This window comes from Capricornis sumatraensis, chromosome 4, assembly GCF_032405125.1.
Source record: "Capricornis sumatraensis isolate serow.1 chromosome 4, serow.2, whole genome shotgun sequence".
NCBI classification, from domain to species: domain Eukaryota; kingdom Metazoa; phylum Chordata; class Mammalia; order Artiodactyla; family Bovidae; genus Capricornis; species Capricornis sumatraensis.
In genome coordinates, this window is record NC_091072.1 from 140,300,795 (window position 1) to 140,314,077 (window position 13,283).

Here is a 13,283-nt window from a genome sequence, read left to right on the forward strand (position 1 = left end):
TCCCCGGCTTAAGCCTGACCCCAAGCCCGGTTCCACCCCTAGGCGAGTGAGAGCAGAGCTGGCAGGAGATACGTGTAACATAACCGTGTTAGAGGAAACTGTTGTGATAACCTTAGGCTGTGATAAGCAGTCTGTCTGATCAGATGGGCTAACAAGGCAGATGAGATGCGTGTATCAAGAATAAGAAAAAAAAAGTAGACTGAATCATGGAAAAGCAAGGGCTAGAATTAGTTTCAGAATTTTCCAAATTCAGAGAATAAAACATCTAGAATGGTTAAAAAAAAAAAAAAAGAGAGAGAGAGAGAGAAAAGAAAAGAAAAAATAGGTCACCCCAGGGTACACGCCAGGGTAGCTGTGACTGAAAGAATCCTCCACAGCCAAAGGATCACCTCTGGTCTCTGCAGCATGTGTCCGCAGCTCACATCACTCTGTCAAGAGGTAGAGATTTGGGTATTAAATAAAATGGCCAGGAGATAACAGTTCTCACCCACAGCTACTTTGAGGGTGGTGCATCCATCTTCCTGGCTATGAAGGTCCACCCGTGTGTTTAAGGCATTTGTGAGACTTCACACAAAGTTTACTGGGATTTCCAAAGGGGGCCAAGGGAGTCTTCTAAATATCTCTTCTAAAACTTCCTGAGAACCCCAGGATTAGGAAATATTATGCCTTCTCTGAGTCTTTTCCCATCCATAATGTGAACTTTATCCTGGAATTATGCCTCAAAGAGCAGAGATTCTTAATACATTAACTATAGGGCACTTAAAAGACAAAGATGCAAAGACCTCACATTCCAGTATTCTGAATATTCAATATTCAAGTCCAGAGTGGGACTCGAACCACTATATGTTTCAAAATAGCAGTTCTCTACCTTGCTTGCGTGTTAGAATCACCACTCCACCCCACGCCAATGTAATAAGAATCTCTGGGGATGGGGTGCCAGGCAGCGATATTTTGTCAAAGCTCCCCTTGTGCTTCTGCTGAATCCGCAGTCCAGGCTGTGAACCACTCCTGTGCTGAAGGATTTCCAGGTGCACACCTACATTCTCATCTGGGGTGTGCATTCTGGGCTGGAAATTTGAACGTCTCCACCATACAGAGGAGTCAAGTGCTTCCAGCTTGTGCCAGAAGGTCACCCAAAAGCCGTGACTACTCCCCATCCCAATTAGTAACAAGTGAGACATTGGAGAAGCACAAGAGTACCTACATATGTTGGCGATGTTAAGAACTGAAGCCAGCATGTGCCCTCCCCGACCCACAAAGAAAATCAAAGCAGCAAATATTCAGGCACCAAATTCAGAGCAAGAACTTACAATGACTCACTTTACCAAAGGATGCTTGTCTTCACCAAGGAATTCAACATAGGGCCACTGTAAATATCAAGTCCCCTTGGGGCATCTTACAGTGTACAAAACTGACTTAGACACAACTCTTTCAATATGCATCTGCTCCATGAGATAAGGTCCACACACAGAGATGTGTGTGCGCAGTTAGATCTTAGGCCTGACATGTGTAGTCACTGATGGTTTAGGTGGCAGAGCAGATGCTCAAAGGATCGCAGAAAGCATCGTAAGACCTGTGCTAATGTGCTGTAAAACTGTGTGTGCAGATGTTCGTTTCTGAAGCAGAGGAGCTGCCAGCAGACGCAGGGAACAGGCAAGGTTTCACCATCGCCAAGCAGAGAAAGCAGAGAGGTCACAATAAATTTATGGGCAGAAGCCTTGCATGATCTACATAAAGTTTGGGTGGAGGACAAAGACAGCCTACCTTTCTGCCTTTAGATTCATATGGCCAAGCCAGGGATCTGCGGCTCACTCTCTGGGCCTCCTGGTGTTCTCTTATAAGAACAAAAGGCAGGCGCTGCTGAAGGCAACCTTGGCATGGGAGTGAGGTCAAGATTGTCTTTGAAAGACTGAATGCTGAGTGCTAGAAGCCACTCCAGAAAAATCAGGATCAACTGCATTCAAAGCAGTGTCAGTGAATAAAATTGGAGGAGGTCTGTGACCAATGGGCAGAAAAGACCCTGCATGGTTCTTGCTCATCTTCTTTGAAGTTTAATTGCTTTCTTGATAAATACAAATATAAATTTTAAGAACAACAGTAATGAGGATGCAAAGGTGACCACAGTGGGATGGTTGCCTTTGTTACTCAGTTTTGATGGGATCTTAATGGTCTTCCATCCGTCAAGGCAGAAAGCTGGCTCCTCCATTGTCCTGGTTGAGTTATGGCCATTGGTTGAAGTGAGATCTCCCACACATCCCAGGCCTCTGGTTTTTCTCTTCTGCCTTCCGGAGGGCCCCAGAAGAAGAGAGACATGAACTCTCAACTGAAAAAGCCACCTATGAAAGGGCTGGGGCTTCACTGGCTGGTGTCCAGTCTGAGCAGGAATTTATCAGCCAATGTACTTGTAGGTTTAAATGGAACCAGTGAGTCTGTTTTGACCTTCTGTCCTTGTCTTTTTGTCCCACCAGAGCCAGGTGGCCCATCTTTCACCATCGGCAAAGCTATTTGGTTACTGTGGGGTCTGGTGTTTAACAACTCCGTCCCCGTGCAGAACCCCAAGGGTACCACGTCCAAGATCATGGTGTCCGTGTGGGCCTTCTTTGCCGTCATCTTCCTGGCCAGCTACACTGCCAACTTAGCTGCCTTCATGATCCAAGAGGAGTATGTGGACCAGGTTTCCGGCCTGAGTGACAAGAAGGTAAGAGCGCCACTTGAAACTGCCCATCTTTCCCCTCAGTCCCGTCCTGAGCCGCACTCAGAGCTCTCATGGACCTGTTAATTTTCTAAATCTCTAAAATCGACCGTTCTTTCTTATGACTCCTTAAATTGGGACGCGGGAGCAGAAATCAGTGTCCCCACTGAAATAATATCACTGTACGTTCGCCTTCTCATTTGTGAAAGGTCAGCGCCAGCAGGCTCTGGGCTGCAAATGAGGGGCTTGGTGTGTTAGCGACTTTCTGAGCGCAGGGCTCCTGTTGCTGAGTACGCTCAGCACAGAGCTGTGAATTTGGGGTGTCATTAGAGGGCTGCCCCACGCACGCACGCTGAGCGCGCCGGCTCCTTAGGCCTTCATTTTCTACCCAGGGCTGTTCGCCTGCACGTTCCGCCTTTGTTCTTCTGCACTCTCGCACGTTCCCAGAGCTGGGAAGGAGGATTGTTCTCACTGTGTCCTGAAGGAAAGTAGCTGCCCTTTAGCTAGATGATTGTCCAGGGTGGGAGGTTGGTGTACCCATGAATGGGCTGTCCCCAAACCCAGCACAGGCCTCATTGCTGGCCTGTGCCACGGTTGGGGTAGGGGGGTGTGTTTGCTGGTTGCCATGGTCTCTGGGTGAGGATATACAAAACCCATGCTCAGCACCTGTGACTCTCTAGGTCTGCTGGAACCACCAGTTTCCATGGGGCTCTGTCACCTGCACTTCTGGTGACTGGAGTGGTCCAACCCTGGCACGAGGGGCTGCCTTCCCAAAGTGTCCAGCAAAGCTTCTGGACACCTCAGAATCCTCTGGAGATTTTCACTTACCACAAATCTCCTCCTCTCTGCTTTCTTAAGATTTAGAAACCGTGATTTCCCATCTCTACCCCCAGGAGAAACTGTGTGATACAGACAGACCTGTGTTAGACCAGACAGGTCACATGTAGTTAATGGTTTATCACATGTGCAGCTTTCCTCAAGATAAACCTAATTAACCACTGAGCAAATGGTTTGGGAAGAGGGAAAAGGAGAAGATGGTCTCTTTGGAGGCTCCAGTTATGGTTTCTCCATCTACTCATCACTACTCATCAGAACATTCAGAAGCATGAAGAAATTAACAAGCTTCTTAAGAAAATGAATATATATATATATATATATACATATATTTGTATACACACACAAAAGGATCACTCACGATGTTTTCCTGTTTATGTCAGCTCTTTCTCTGCTGTGTCTTCCTTTTCACTTGATTTTTCTTCCTTGCTTTTTTAACTATTCCCTCTCTTGTATTTCCTTCTCCTTTACTTTTAAGCTTTTTTTGTTACTTTTTTATCCTAACTCCTGATTTATTATGCATTTATTCAGATATTCATCCATCTATTACTTCATTCGTTTTAAGCCTTTCTCACCTTGTTCCCTTGTCAATATCCTTCGTTCACCATCATGATCCCCTCAGAAAATCTGAGCTAGACCTCTCCCCTCACTCCCTTCTACAACTGCTTTTTGTGCCCATTTCTGTAACCTGGGCAGTCATGGGACTGAGAACAGCTGATCCCTCAGGGCTGCGTACCTGGACCTGCCCTAGCTGCAGTGGGCCGTATGTGTGTGTGTTAGTCGCTCAGTCGTGTCCAACTCTTTGTGACTGTAGCCCGCCAGGCTCCTCCTTCCATGGGGATTCTCCAGGCAAAAACACTGGAGTGGGTTGCCATTTCCTCCTCCATGGGATCTTACCAACCCAGGGATCGAACCCGGGTTTCCTGCATTGCAGACAGATTCTTTACCCTCTGAGCCACCAGGGAAGCCCTTGTTTCAGGTATAGCAAATAAAGTCCCTTGGAAGCACATGCTCTCCAGGACACTTAAATACCTGTTGGTTTTGTGGTGTGTACACTTAATTGGCAGTGGTGGTTTAGTCGCTCAGCCATGTCTGACTCTTGCAATCTCATGGACTGTAGCCTACCAGGCTCATCTGTCCATGGGATTCTCCAGGCAAGAATTCTGGAGTGGGTTGCCATTTCCTCCTCCAGGGGATCTTCCCAACCTAGCAATTGAACCCGGGTCTCCTGCATTGCAGGCAGATTCTTTACCCTCTGAGCCACCAGGGAGGCCATGCCCCTCCTCTAACACAAACGTGCCAGAGGCATGCAGGGCTCATCCCCACATGTGGGTCTGGCAGAGGTACGGAGGACCGTGTCCTCACATCAGGGGATGGCAGAGGTGTGGCCGGTCCTGTCCCCATGCAGAGGGTGGTGGAACCACGTCCCTTTGCAGTAAACAACGTGCTTGAGGTCAGGGCACTCTGGGCTGTTTGGTGGGGGAGCCACCACTTTTATCACATTGTTTTCTTCCAATGCCTCCGAGAATTCATTAGGACGCTGTATTTATGTTTTCCATCCTCTCAAGGGCCATCCGGCAACAACTGAATGATTTTCTACTTGAGCTAAGCATAATTGAGATGGAGGGAGATTGTTTTCCCTTCTGCGACTTTGAAAGAACATACCGTTCTGGGCCACACCACTTGAACAGAGAGGCTCTACCCCTGTCTGTCCTCCACACCATGTTGGTTATGTTCTGAAAAGATGGATCCCACCATTGCTTGAAGAACTCTGTGGCTCCATTGTTTACAGTGTAAAGGTGACTTTTTTCAGATGTGGCTTTCAGAGCTTTTACTAATGATCCCCAGTGTGTGTCATCTATTGCATCTCATCCCATGTGTAGACTCATATGCCCTATGTTCCAGGCATCCTTGCCTCCTTCTCCTTCCCAACCACATGCCTCTGCACCTGCCTGGGTTGTTCTCCTCACTTCTGCACTCACCACACTCCTACTGAAATGGCAAGACAAATTCGAGATCACTTTATTTGTAAAGCTTTCTCATCTGGGAAGTTAGCCATTGTCTTCTCTGTCCTGGCAATCATTTGTACCTTTGTTATAACCCTTGTCTCCCACATGGTAATCTACAGACCTGTACCTGACCTGTACCTGTATCTGCCTCTATTTTTTAATATTTATTTTTGGCTGCACTGAGTATTAGTTGTGGCATTTGGGCTCAGTAGTTTCAGGACATAAGCTTAGTTGCCCTGGGGCGTGTGGAATCTTAGTTCCCCAACCAGGGATCATACCCACATCCCTTGCATTGGAAGGCAGATTCTTAACCACTGGACACCAAGGAAATCCCTCTCCCGCTATTTGACCATGTGCTCCACAGTGTCAGTGACCATAACTTGGTTATCATTTTTATAAAAAGTCTGTGGGAAGAGAAGGAGAGAAGTATATTGAATAGTCTCTTGCACAGAGCAATGGACTGAGCATGACAGGCAAAGAAAACAGCAAGAGAAAAGAGCCCTTTAACAGCTGTTCTGCTTGAACATGGTGATCTGATCCATTTCAGAACTCTGCAAATGACAAAATAGGAAATGGTAAGCATCCCACCAGAAAGTGTCAACATCATTCACATAATTATAGAAAACACTCAAGTAACTAATAACACACGACTGCATATCAGTGTCAGGAGCAGTATGATAAATCAGAGTTTTCTGAAAGTACACTTAAAATGTCAAAATTCTTATTAGTTTTCCTTCAGAACTAAAAGCTAAGTCTTGGGAATGACTTTGCGTGAGAGGAAGTCTATCTTGTGAATTTAGGAAAAAAAAAGTAATAAAGCCATCAAAGCCATAACATTTTGCTTTGCAAAGAAATGAGGTGATTTTGAGGATTCTTTTTTCAGTGTAATTAAATTTTCATCAGGGAAGGTAACATTTGAGGTGGAGAAGGGTTTCTAAACTTGTTTTGACTCTCATAGATGACATATCTTCTATGTAAATCAGACCAAATCGTAAATATTGTGGAGCAATGATGGGAAGGTATTTGCCATCATTAAATCTATATATTTTAAGAAATTAACTTCAATGTTTGCAGGAAAATGTTCCTGGGTCTTATTTATGTCAAGGTACAAAGTCAGAATGTTCAGAGTTAAATTTCCATGGCATCCTATTTGGGGGTTCCTTTTTACTGGATGACTTCCGTCTTGCAATAGCACATTACATCAGTGAATTCAGAATGATTCCGCTGCCTCTATAACTAGAAATGGTTGCAAGTTCTAACCTTTAGCAGCCCTACTGTACATTCCTTCAGCTCCCCCAGTGGGAGGAGGCTGTAAGGGGGCTGGTGACATCTTTCTTCTCTTAACAAAGAGCCGCAATGCTCATTCTCATATTCTCAGCTCTCCAGATGGGTTTCTCATTTCGCAGTCTGCCAACTACCATGTGGAGGGGAAAGAGCTTGGCCAGACAAACAGAAGACATAGTCTCTGGGTGTTGGATACATTAAGTATGTTGCATCTATGTTACACAAATGATTTCCATGAGGTATGATTATTCCCATTTTACAGATAAGAACACTGAGGCTCCAGAAAGTTTAGTGATTCCATAAAGTCCTACATTATCAAGGTTTGAGTTCAGAGCCAAGGTTTGAGTTCCTATGTGTCGGCCTCTAAAAAGCACTATGCCAGGATGTCTCCCTAGACAACATTAAGACACAGCTAAGATTGGTATTAACACCCTGCACCCACTTCTTCATTTAATCTCCCGTCTTCTTATTTAATGACTTTCAGTTTGGGTTCCACTTAATCTATCCCTTCTCAGGTCACCATACACCACCACTGCTATGACTGCTACAACTACTTCTACTAATAGTAACAGTTATCATTATTATTAATATAACTTCAACAGTGATGTCTCTGTGAACATTTTTCAGCTCTCAGGAACCAGGCATAATGCCAAATACATTACACAGATTATCTTATGTAATGGTGCTTTTAATATCTTCATTTGTAGATGAGAAAATTGAAGCTTGCAGAGGTTAAGTCATCTGCCCTTCTGATGTTCCTGGCTGGCTAATAGCCCCTAAACAGCCTGTCACCATGTCTAGATCCCAGTTCTCTTTCCAGCTAATCCTTTCTTTCTAACCTTCCCATCTACCTTTCTGATGCTTAGCAAATGAGATCCTTCTCCTCTATAAAGAGTAGCTAGCTATCTGATTAACTCACCCCAAGTAATTAGATAGTGTTTTAGCATTTGCCTTTTATTTCATAAGTTTTTCAGAGGCATGACTTTGAATGGAGGGTGATATTTCCTGGGTTTGAGCAGACTTACTGCCCACAAGATTGACTTTAGCCTGGGCCTTCTGTGACCAGGAGCTTTAAGCCATGGTTAGAGGGTGGGAGAGGGATGGGAGCAGGGAAAGAGGTCAGGAGCCGAAGGAAGCCTGCTGGGGGTGCAGAGGCTGCCAAGGTCACTAGAGGCTGCTGTCAGGCCGTGGGCTCCTGAGGGTACCTGGCTGCATCCCACCTCACGCATTCTCACCACATGAGTGACATATGCCTGTGTTGTATTTTGTTGGTTCTTTTCCTTGGGGAACTACAGGAACTTTATTTACTTGAAATGTCAAGAAGGTGTTTCTCTAATTAATGAGGGCAGGCATGTTCACTTGCAGCATTGAAAGTACCATCAGGACAGCCTTCTTAAAACTGAGGACTCCATGGCTTTTCTAGACAATGACTCTTCTGAGTTCCCGAGAAGTTCCACAAGCATCTGGAAACTGCCTCATATCCTTCTGGCAGATAGGCACTGTATGACTTTTTAAATCAGTGTGCAAACGCATGTGTCAGTGTGCATTCTGGAAGAAACCCAGCCTGGTGAGGAGTGCATTTACACCGCAGTTACACTGGTGTATGATGCCTGGGGGGCCCTTGATCGTGAGTCAGGAAATGGGCCTTGCTTTCGCCTGTACAAATGGGACTTTCTCGCCCTATTAACTTTAGGCCAGGAGCCAGTGGGAGACAGCTGATCTCAAGCCTGATCTGTCACACGCTGGTCCTGGCCCAGGCCATCTTGGTTAGGTCCTGGAATACTGAGCTAAAAATAGCTCACCAAGGCACACAGCAGGCATGAAATACTAGCTGGGGACATGGGAATGAGGGCCTGGGCCTGGCCTTCAGGTAGCTGAGCAAAATAAGGGAAAGATTTATTGTGTGGTGTCCCCCAGAGTTGTCAAACCTCTGGTCCTTTTGTTGGAACTGGTCTAGAGCAGTTCTGGAGGGGGACTTCCCTGATGGTCCAGTGATTAAGAATCTGCCTTGCAATGCAGGGGACATGGGTTCGATCCCTGGTGGGGGAACTAAGATCCCACATGCCACGGGGCAACTAAGCCTGGGCACAGCAACTACTTAACCGTGAACTCTGGAGCCTGTGAGCCACAGCTAGAGAGTCTGTGTGCTACAAGGAAAGATCCCACATGACATAATGAAGGTCCCACATGCCACAACTAAGACTCGACACAGACAGACAAATAAATTTTTTGAAAAAAAGGCCAGTTCTGGAGGAAATGACAGGAGAAGAAAACTCCCCAAACCCTGGGGTGGTACTGGGTACAGGACACGCATGGCTTCGGGGAGGGACACCAGCCCCTTTGCCTCCTGATTAGCTAGCTGAACCAGTCTACACTATGGACCACCGGCCCCCAGTACCATACCCCCTCATTCCTGCCAGGCCTCCATCCAGATGGATCCAAAACAAAGCCCTGGGGCTTCAGCAGCCCCCACTCTGTTACTCACGGTTGGCTCTCACCACGTCTCTAGCAATATTTGAGAATGGGACTGCTTATGGTCCCCAGGTGGCTGCCGTGAACTCTTGATTCTCAATTTCATTCTTGACTTGACTGGCTGCCTTAACTGAGGCATCCAGTGGAGCTTAGCAATGGTCACCCTCCCGGTCCTGGGATACAGATGTCCTGGTGTTGACTGTGGGGCTCCCAAGGGGGCCCAGAGTCCCCTTCACAGTGTCAGGCTTCACTCTGTCCTCTTCTCCTTGCATGACCAACTGCTTCCTGACCTTCTGTGACTTCCCCCTGTAGAGGTCCTCACCTCCCACCTCTGCAATACAGTAAGTTCCCTACGTATGAACAAGTTCCATTCCACAAGAAGACATGCATAAGTCCAATTTGTTGGTAAGTCCAACAGAGTTAGCCTAGGTACCCAACTAACACAATCAGCTATACAATGCGTGTGTGTGTGCTCAGTCGTGTCCAGCTCTTTGCGACCCCATGGTCTGCAGTCCTCCAGGCTCCTCCAGGCTCCTCTGTCCATGCAGTTCTCCAGGCAAGAATGCTGGAGTGAGTTGCCATTTCATACTCCAGAGGATCTTCCCGACCCAGGAATCGAACCCCCATCTCCTGAACTGGCAAGCAATTCTTTACCACTGAGCCACCAAGGAGGCCACCATAATAGGTTTATAATACTTTTCACACAAATAATATATAAACAAACACACACACAGAAAACATTTTTAATGTTATCGTACAGTACCTTGAAAAGTACAATGGAACAACTGCTACAGCGTACAGGGGCTGAGCAGGTATCCAGTACAGGCATCGAGGGAACAGGCAGGAAGAGTTACTGACTAGAGGGGGGAGAGCAGGTGGGAGATGGAGGAGCTGAAGGATCGTCAGCCATAGGAGACGGAGGGCAAGCTGCAATTTCATTCACACCTGACGTTGATGGTACAGGCTCTGGTTCCTTGCTGGTTCACATCTTTAAAAGCTCACAACTTGTAGGTTTGTATGTAGGGGACTTACCATACTGTCAGGGTTTCTTGGGATTGAACGGTGGTCCCCGAAAAGCTACGTCCACATTCTCATGCCTGGAACCTGTGAGTGGTGACCTTGTTTGGAAAAAATATCTCTGCAGTTGTAATTAAGTTGAGGATCTCAAGTTACAATCACCCTGGATTGCTGCTAAATCCAATGCAAGTGTCCTTACAAGAGAAGGGCAGAGGGAGAAAGCTGACACAGAAGAGAAGGCCAGGAGGAGTAAGAGGCAGAGATGTGGCAGCCACGGAAACCCTGGGAACCGCAGGAAGCTGGAAGACACGGGCATGGACTCTCCCCTAGAGCCTCCGAAGGGAGTGAAGCCCTGCCATTGATTTTGGACTCCTGGCCTCTGGAACGTGTGAGAATAAATTTGTATTGTTTGAAGCCACCAGGGATTTGTTACGGAAGCCACAGGAAGTGAACACGGAGTCTCAATACCCTCCCATAACCCGCACTCTCAGGGGCTTGCCCACCCCCACCCCCCCGCCCACCACTCAAATCCTACTGCTCCTACTCAGCTTCTCTGGTCAGCCACCCACCCCTGTCCTTCCAAGCAGGTATTTCTTACCCCAGAATCCAGTTCCTCTCCCCACTAATCTCTTTGCCAGGAAGAACAGATCTACATCACCCTGAAGATTTGCAAAGATATGGCTTACACCCAGAGGGAGTCTTCTCCCTGCAGCTTCATTTTAAGGAGACAATAAAAAGCCCCATGTGTTGCTGTGTGCTCACGTTTGCTGTGTCCTTGAGCCTGATTACTGATAGTTTATCCCCAGATGTAACGTGTGAGCTGTGTGTGTGCTCCACACGCAGGCTCTGAGCAGGAAGGTCATTGTCAGAGGGGACGGTGGACATGTTTTTGGCAAGGTGTATCATTTTCACAACTCTTCTGGGGAAAATATTATTCGTGCAGCCCTCTTAATGTTCTGGGTTTTGCGGTGCTGCTCAAATTACAGAGCTGAAAGGGATGCTAGTTGGTCATCAGGCACAGGTGCTGTTTTTCTCATCAAAGGCAAACAGGTGTCCATGTTGATGAAGGTATCTTCCTTGTTACGTAGGAAGGCACACTCATATGCATGTACGTGTGTGCATATGTGTGCACATATATGTGTGTATCTCTATCCTCCAAAATTGTTGTTGTTCAGTTGCTAAGTCATGTCTGATTCTTTGCGACCCCAGGAACTATAGCACGCCAGACTTCCCTGTCCTTCACTATCTCCCAGAGTTTGCTCAAACTTATGTCCATTGAGTCTGTGATGCCATCCAACCATCTCATCGTCTGTGCCCCCTTCTCTTGCCCTCAATCTTTCCCAGCATCAGGGTCTTTTCCAATGAATTGGCTCTTCACATCTGGTGGCCACAGTATTGGAGCTTCAGCTTCAGCATCAGTCCTTCCTTCCAATGAATATTGAGGGTTGCTTTCCTTTATGCTGACTTGTTTGATTTCCTTGCTGTCCAAGGGATTCTCAAGGGTCTTCTCCACCAACTGAGTTTGAAGCATCAAATAACTGGCTAATTAGGAACGTGACATTTAACAGAGCTGCATAAGGAATGTAAGTTTCCCATGCACGCAGAACTTAAGAAAGTTGTCTTTGCCTGGAAAAAGAGAAAAGATTTGTCTCGTTCTGCTATCAGTGGAATCATCATTTTGTGAAAGGAAACAAAAGGCAATGAAGGAAGGAAAAAGGAAAGAAAAGAAAGAAAGAAAGAAAGAAATGCACTGAACCCAGTTGTAAACTAGATCTGCTCCATCCAACTCTTTTTAGAAAAGTGGTCCTGGGCAAGATATAGGAGAGTTAGACACCTTCCTGGAGCCATAGCTGTTTTTAAATTGTTATTACACAGATTAGCACGAGGATGAATCAATCCACAATTTCCCCACCTGCATTGAATAGGGCTGGGCCTGAAATAGAAGCCAGCAATAAACAACAAACACTTTTATTAGCAGAAATCCAAGCACATTCCACTGCATGCAGCACTCAAGTGTTGAGTGCCCTGGGAGTGGGAGGAGACAGTGCTTCTCTGAACTGATTGGATCCTTCAATTTATCTGTGTGGTGTCCAGTGTTGCTATTGTTTATAGTCACTAAGTCGTGTCCAGCTCTTTGCTACCCCATGGACTGTAGCCCACCAGGCTCCTCTGTCTATGGGATTTCCCAATAATATTGGACTGGGTTGCCATTTCCTTTCTCCAGGGGATCTTCCCCACCCAGGGATAGAGCCCGCATGTCCTGCATTGACAGGTGGGTTCTTCAGCCACCAGCGAAGCCCTGTGGCTTCCATATGGGGCCTCTTCCAGTCGGGCCATGTCTTCCAGGTCGGGAAGAGCAAGTGACCCTGGAGACTCCCAGAGAAGTTGGAATTTACTTGCGGTCCAATTTCTGGTTCCAAGAGAAGGGAGCTGTTGCATTTAGCTGACAGTTGAAAGCAGAGTCTTCACTCTGGAGTTCATTGACATCCAAGAAAAATAAGGGAGTTCTTCAAAATCCTTTTCTGTCTGGTTAAAAGCAAACATTAGAAATAAGTGTTTCAGTACAAGGGAGCTCAGCTTTCACAAGCTGATGAAATCTTGGCTTGTGGGTTGAAGACTTATTAAGAATTACTAAGTTCAAGTCCTTCGAGACAAATTAATGCAGCCATGAAAATTTATATGTGGCCAAAGGCATCAAGCCTAAAATAAATCAAGTTTTAGAGGTGTCAGAATTGTATTCACAGTGAAAACCATGGCTTGGACTGGCTCTGGGCTTTTGTGGATGTTTTGGCCTTTTGGCTCTTCCAGTGTTCCTCTCCCTGTTTCTATGAAGATGGCAAGAGAATAGACAAGGGGCTCAGTGGGCCATGTGTAGTCTCTTGTATTGTATTTTGGGAAGCTTTCTGCATAGCTGGGCATGTGCTCAGGGTAAGGTCGGGGAGGAGGGGTTGAGGGCAGGCCTTAGAGTGCCTGAA

General features: G+C 46.4%; 1 protein-coding gene across 1 annotated transcript in view; it reads left to right on the forward strand.

Annotated features, from left to right (window-relative positions):
- The window catches only part of GRIN2B (glutamate ionotropic receptor NMDA type subunit 2B), a 355,273-nt gene that overhangs the window by 298,890 nt on the left and 43,100 nt on the right, over positions 1–13,283 (forward strand). The window contains exon 8 of the mRNA XM_068970887.1: positions 2,469–2,698. Within this exon, the coding sequence (XP_068826988.1) occupies positions 2,469–2,698 (230 nt within the window). The remainder of the gene's footprint in view (positions 1–2,468; positions 2,699–13,283) is intronic.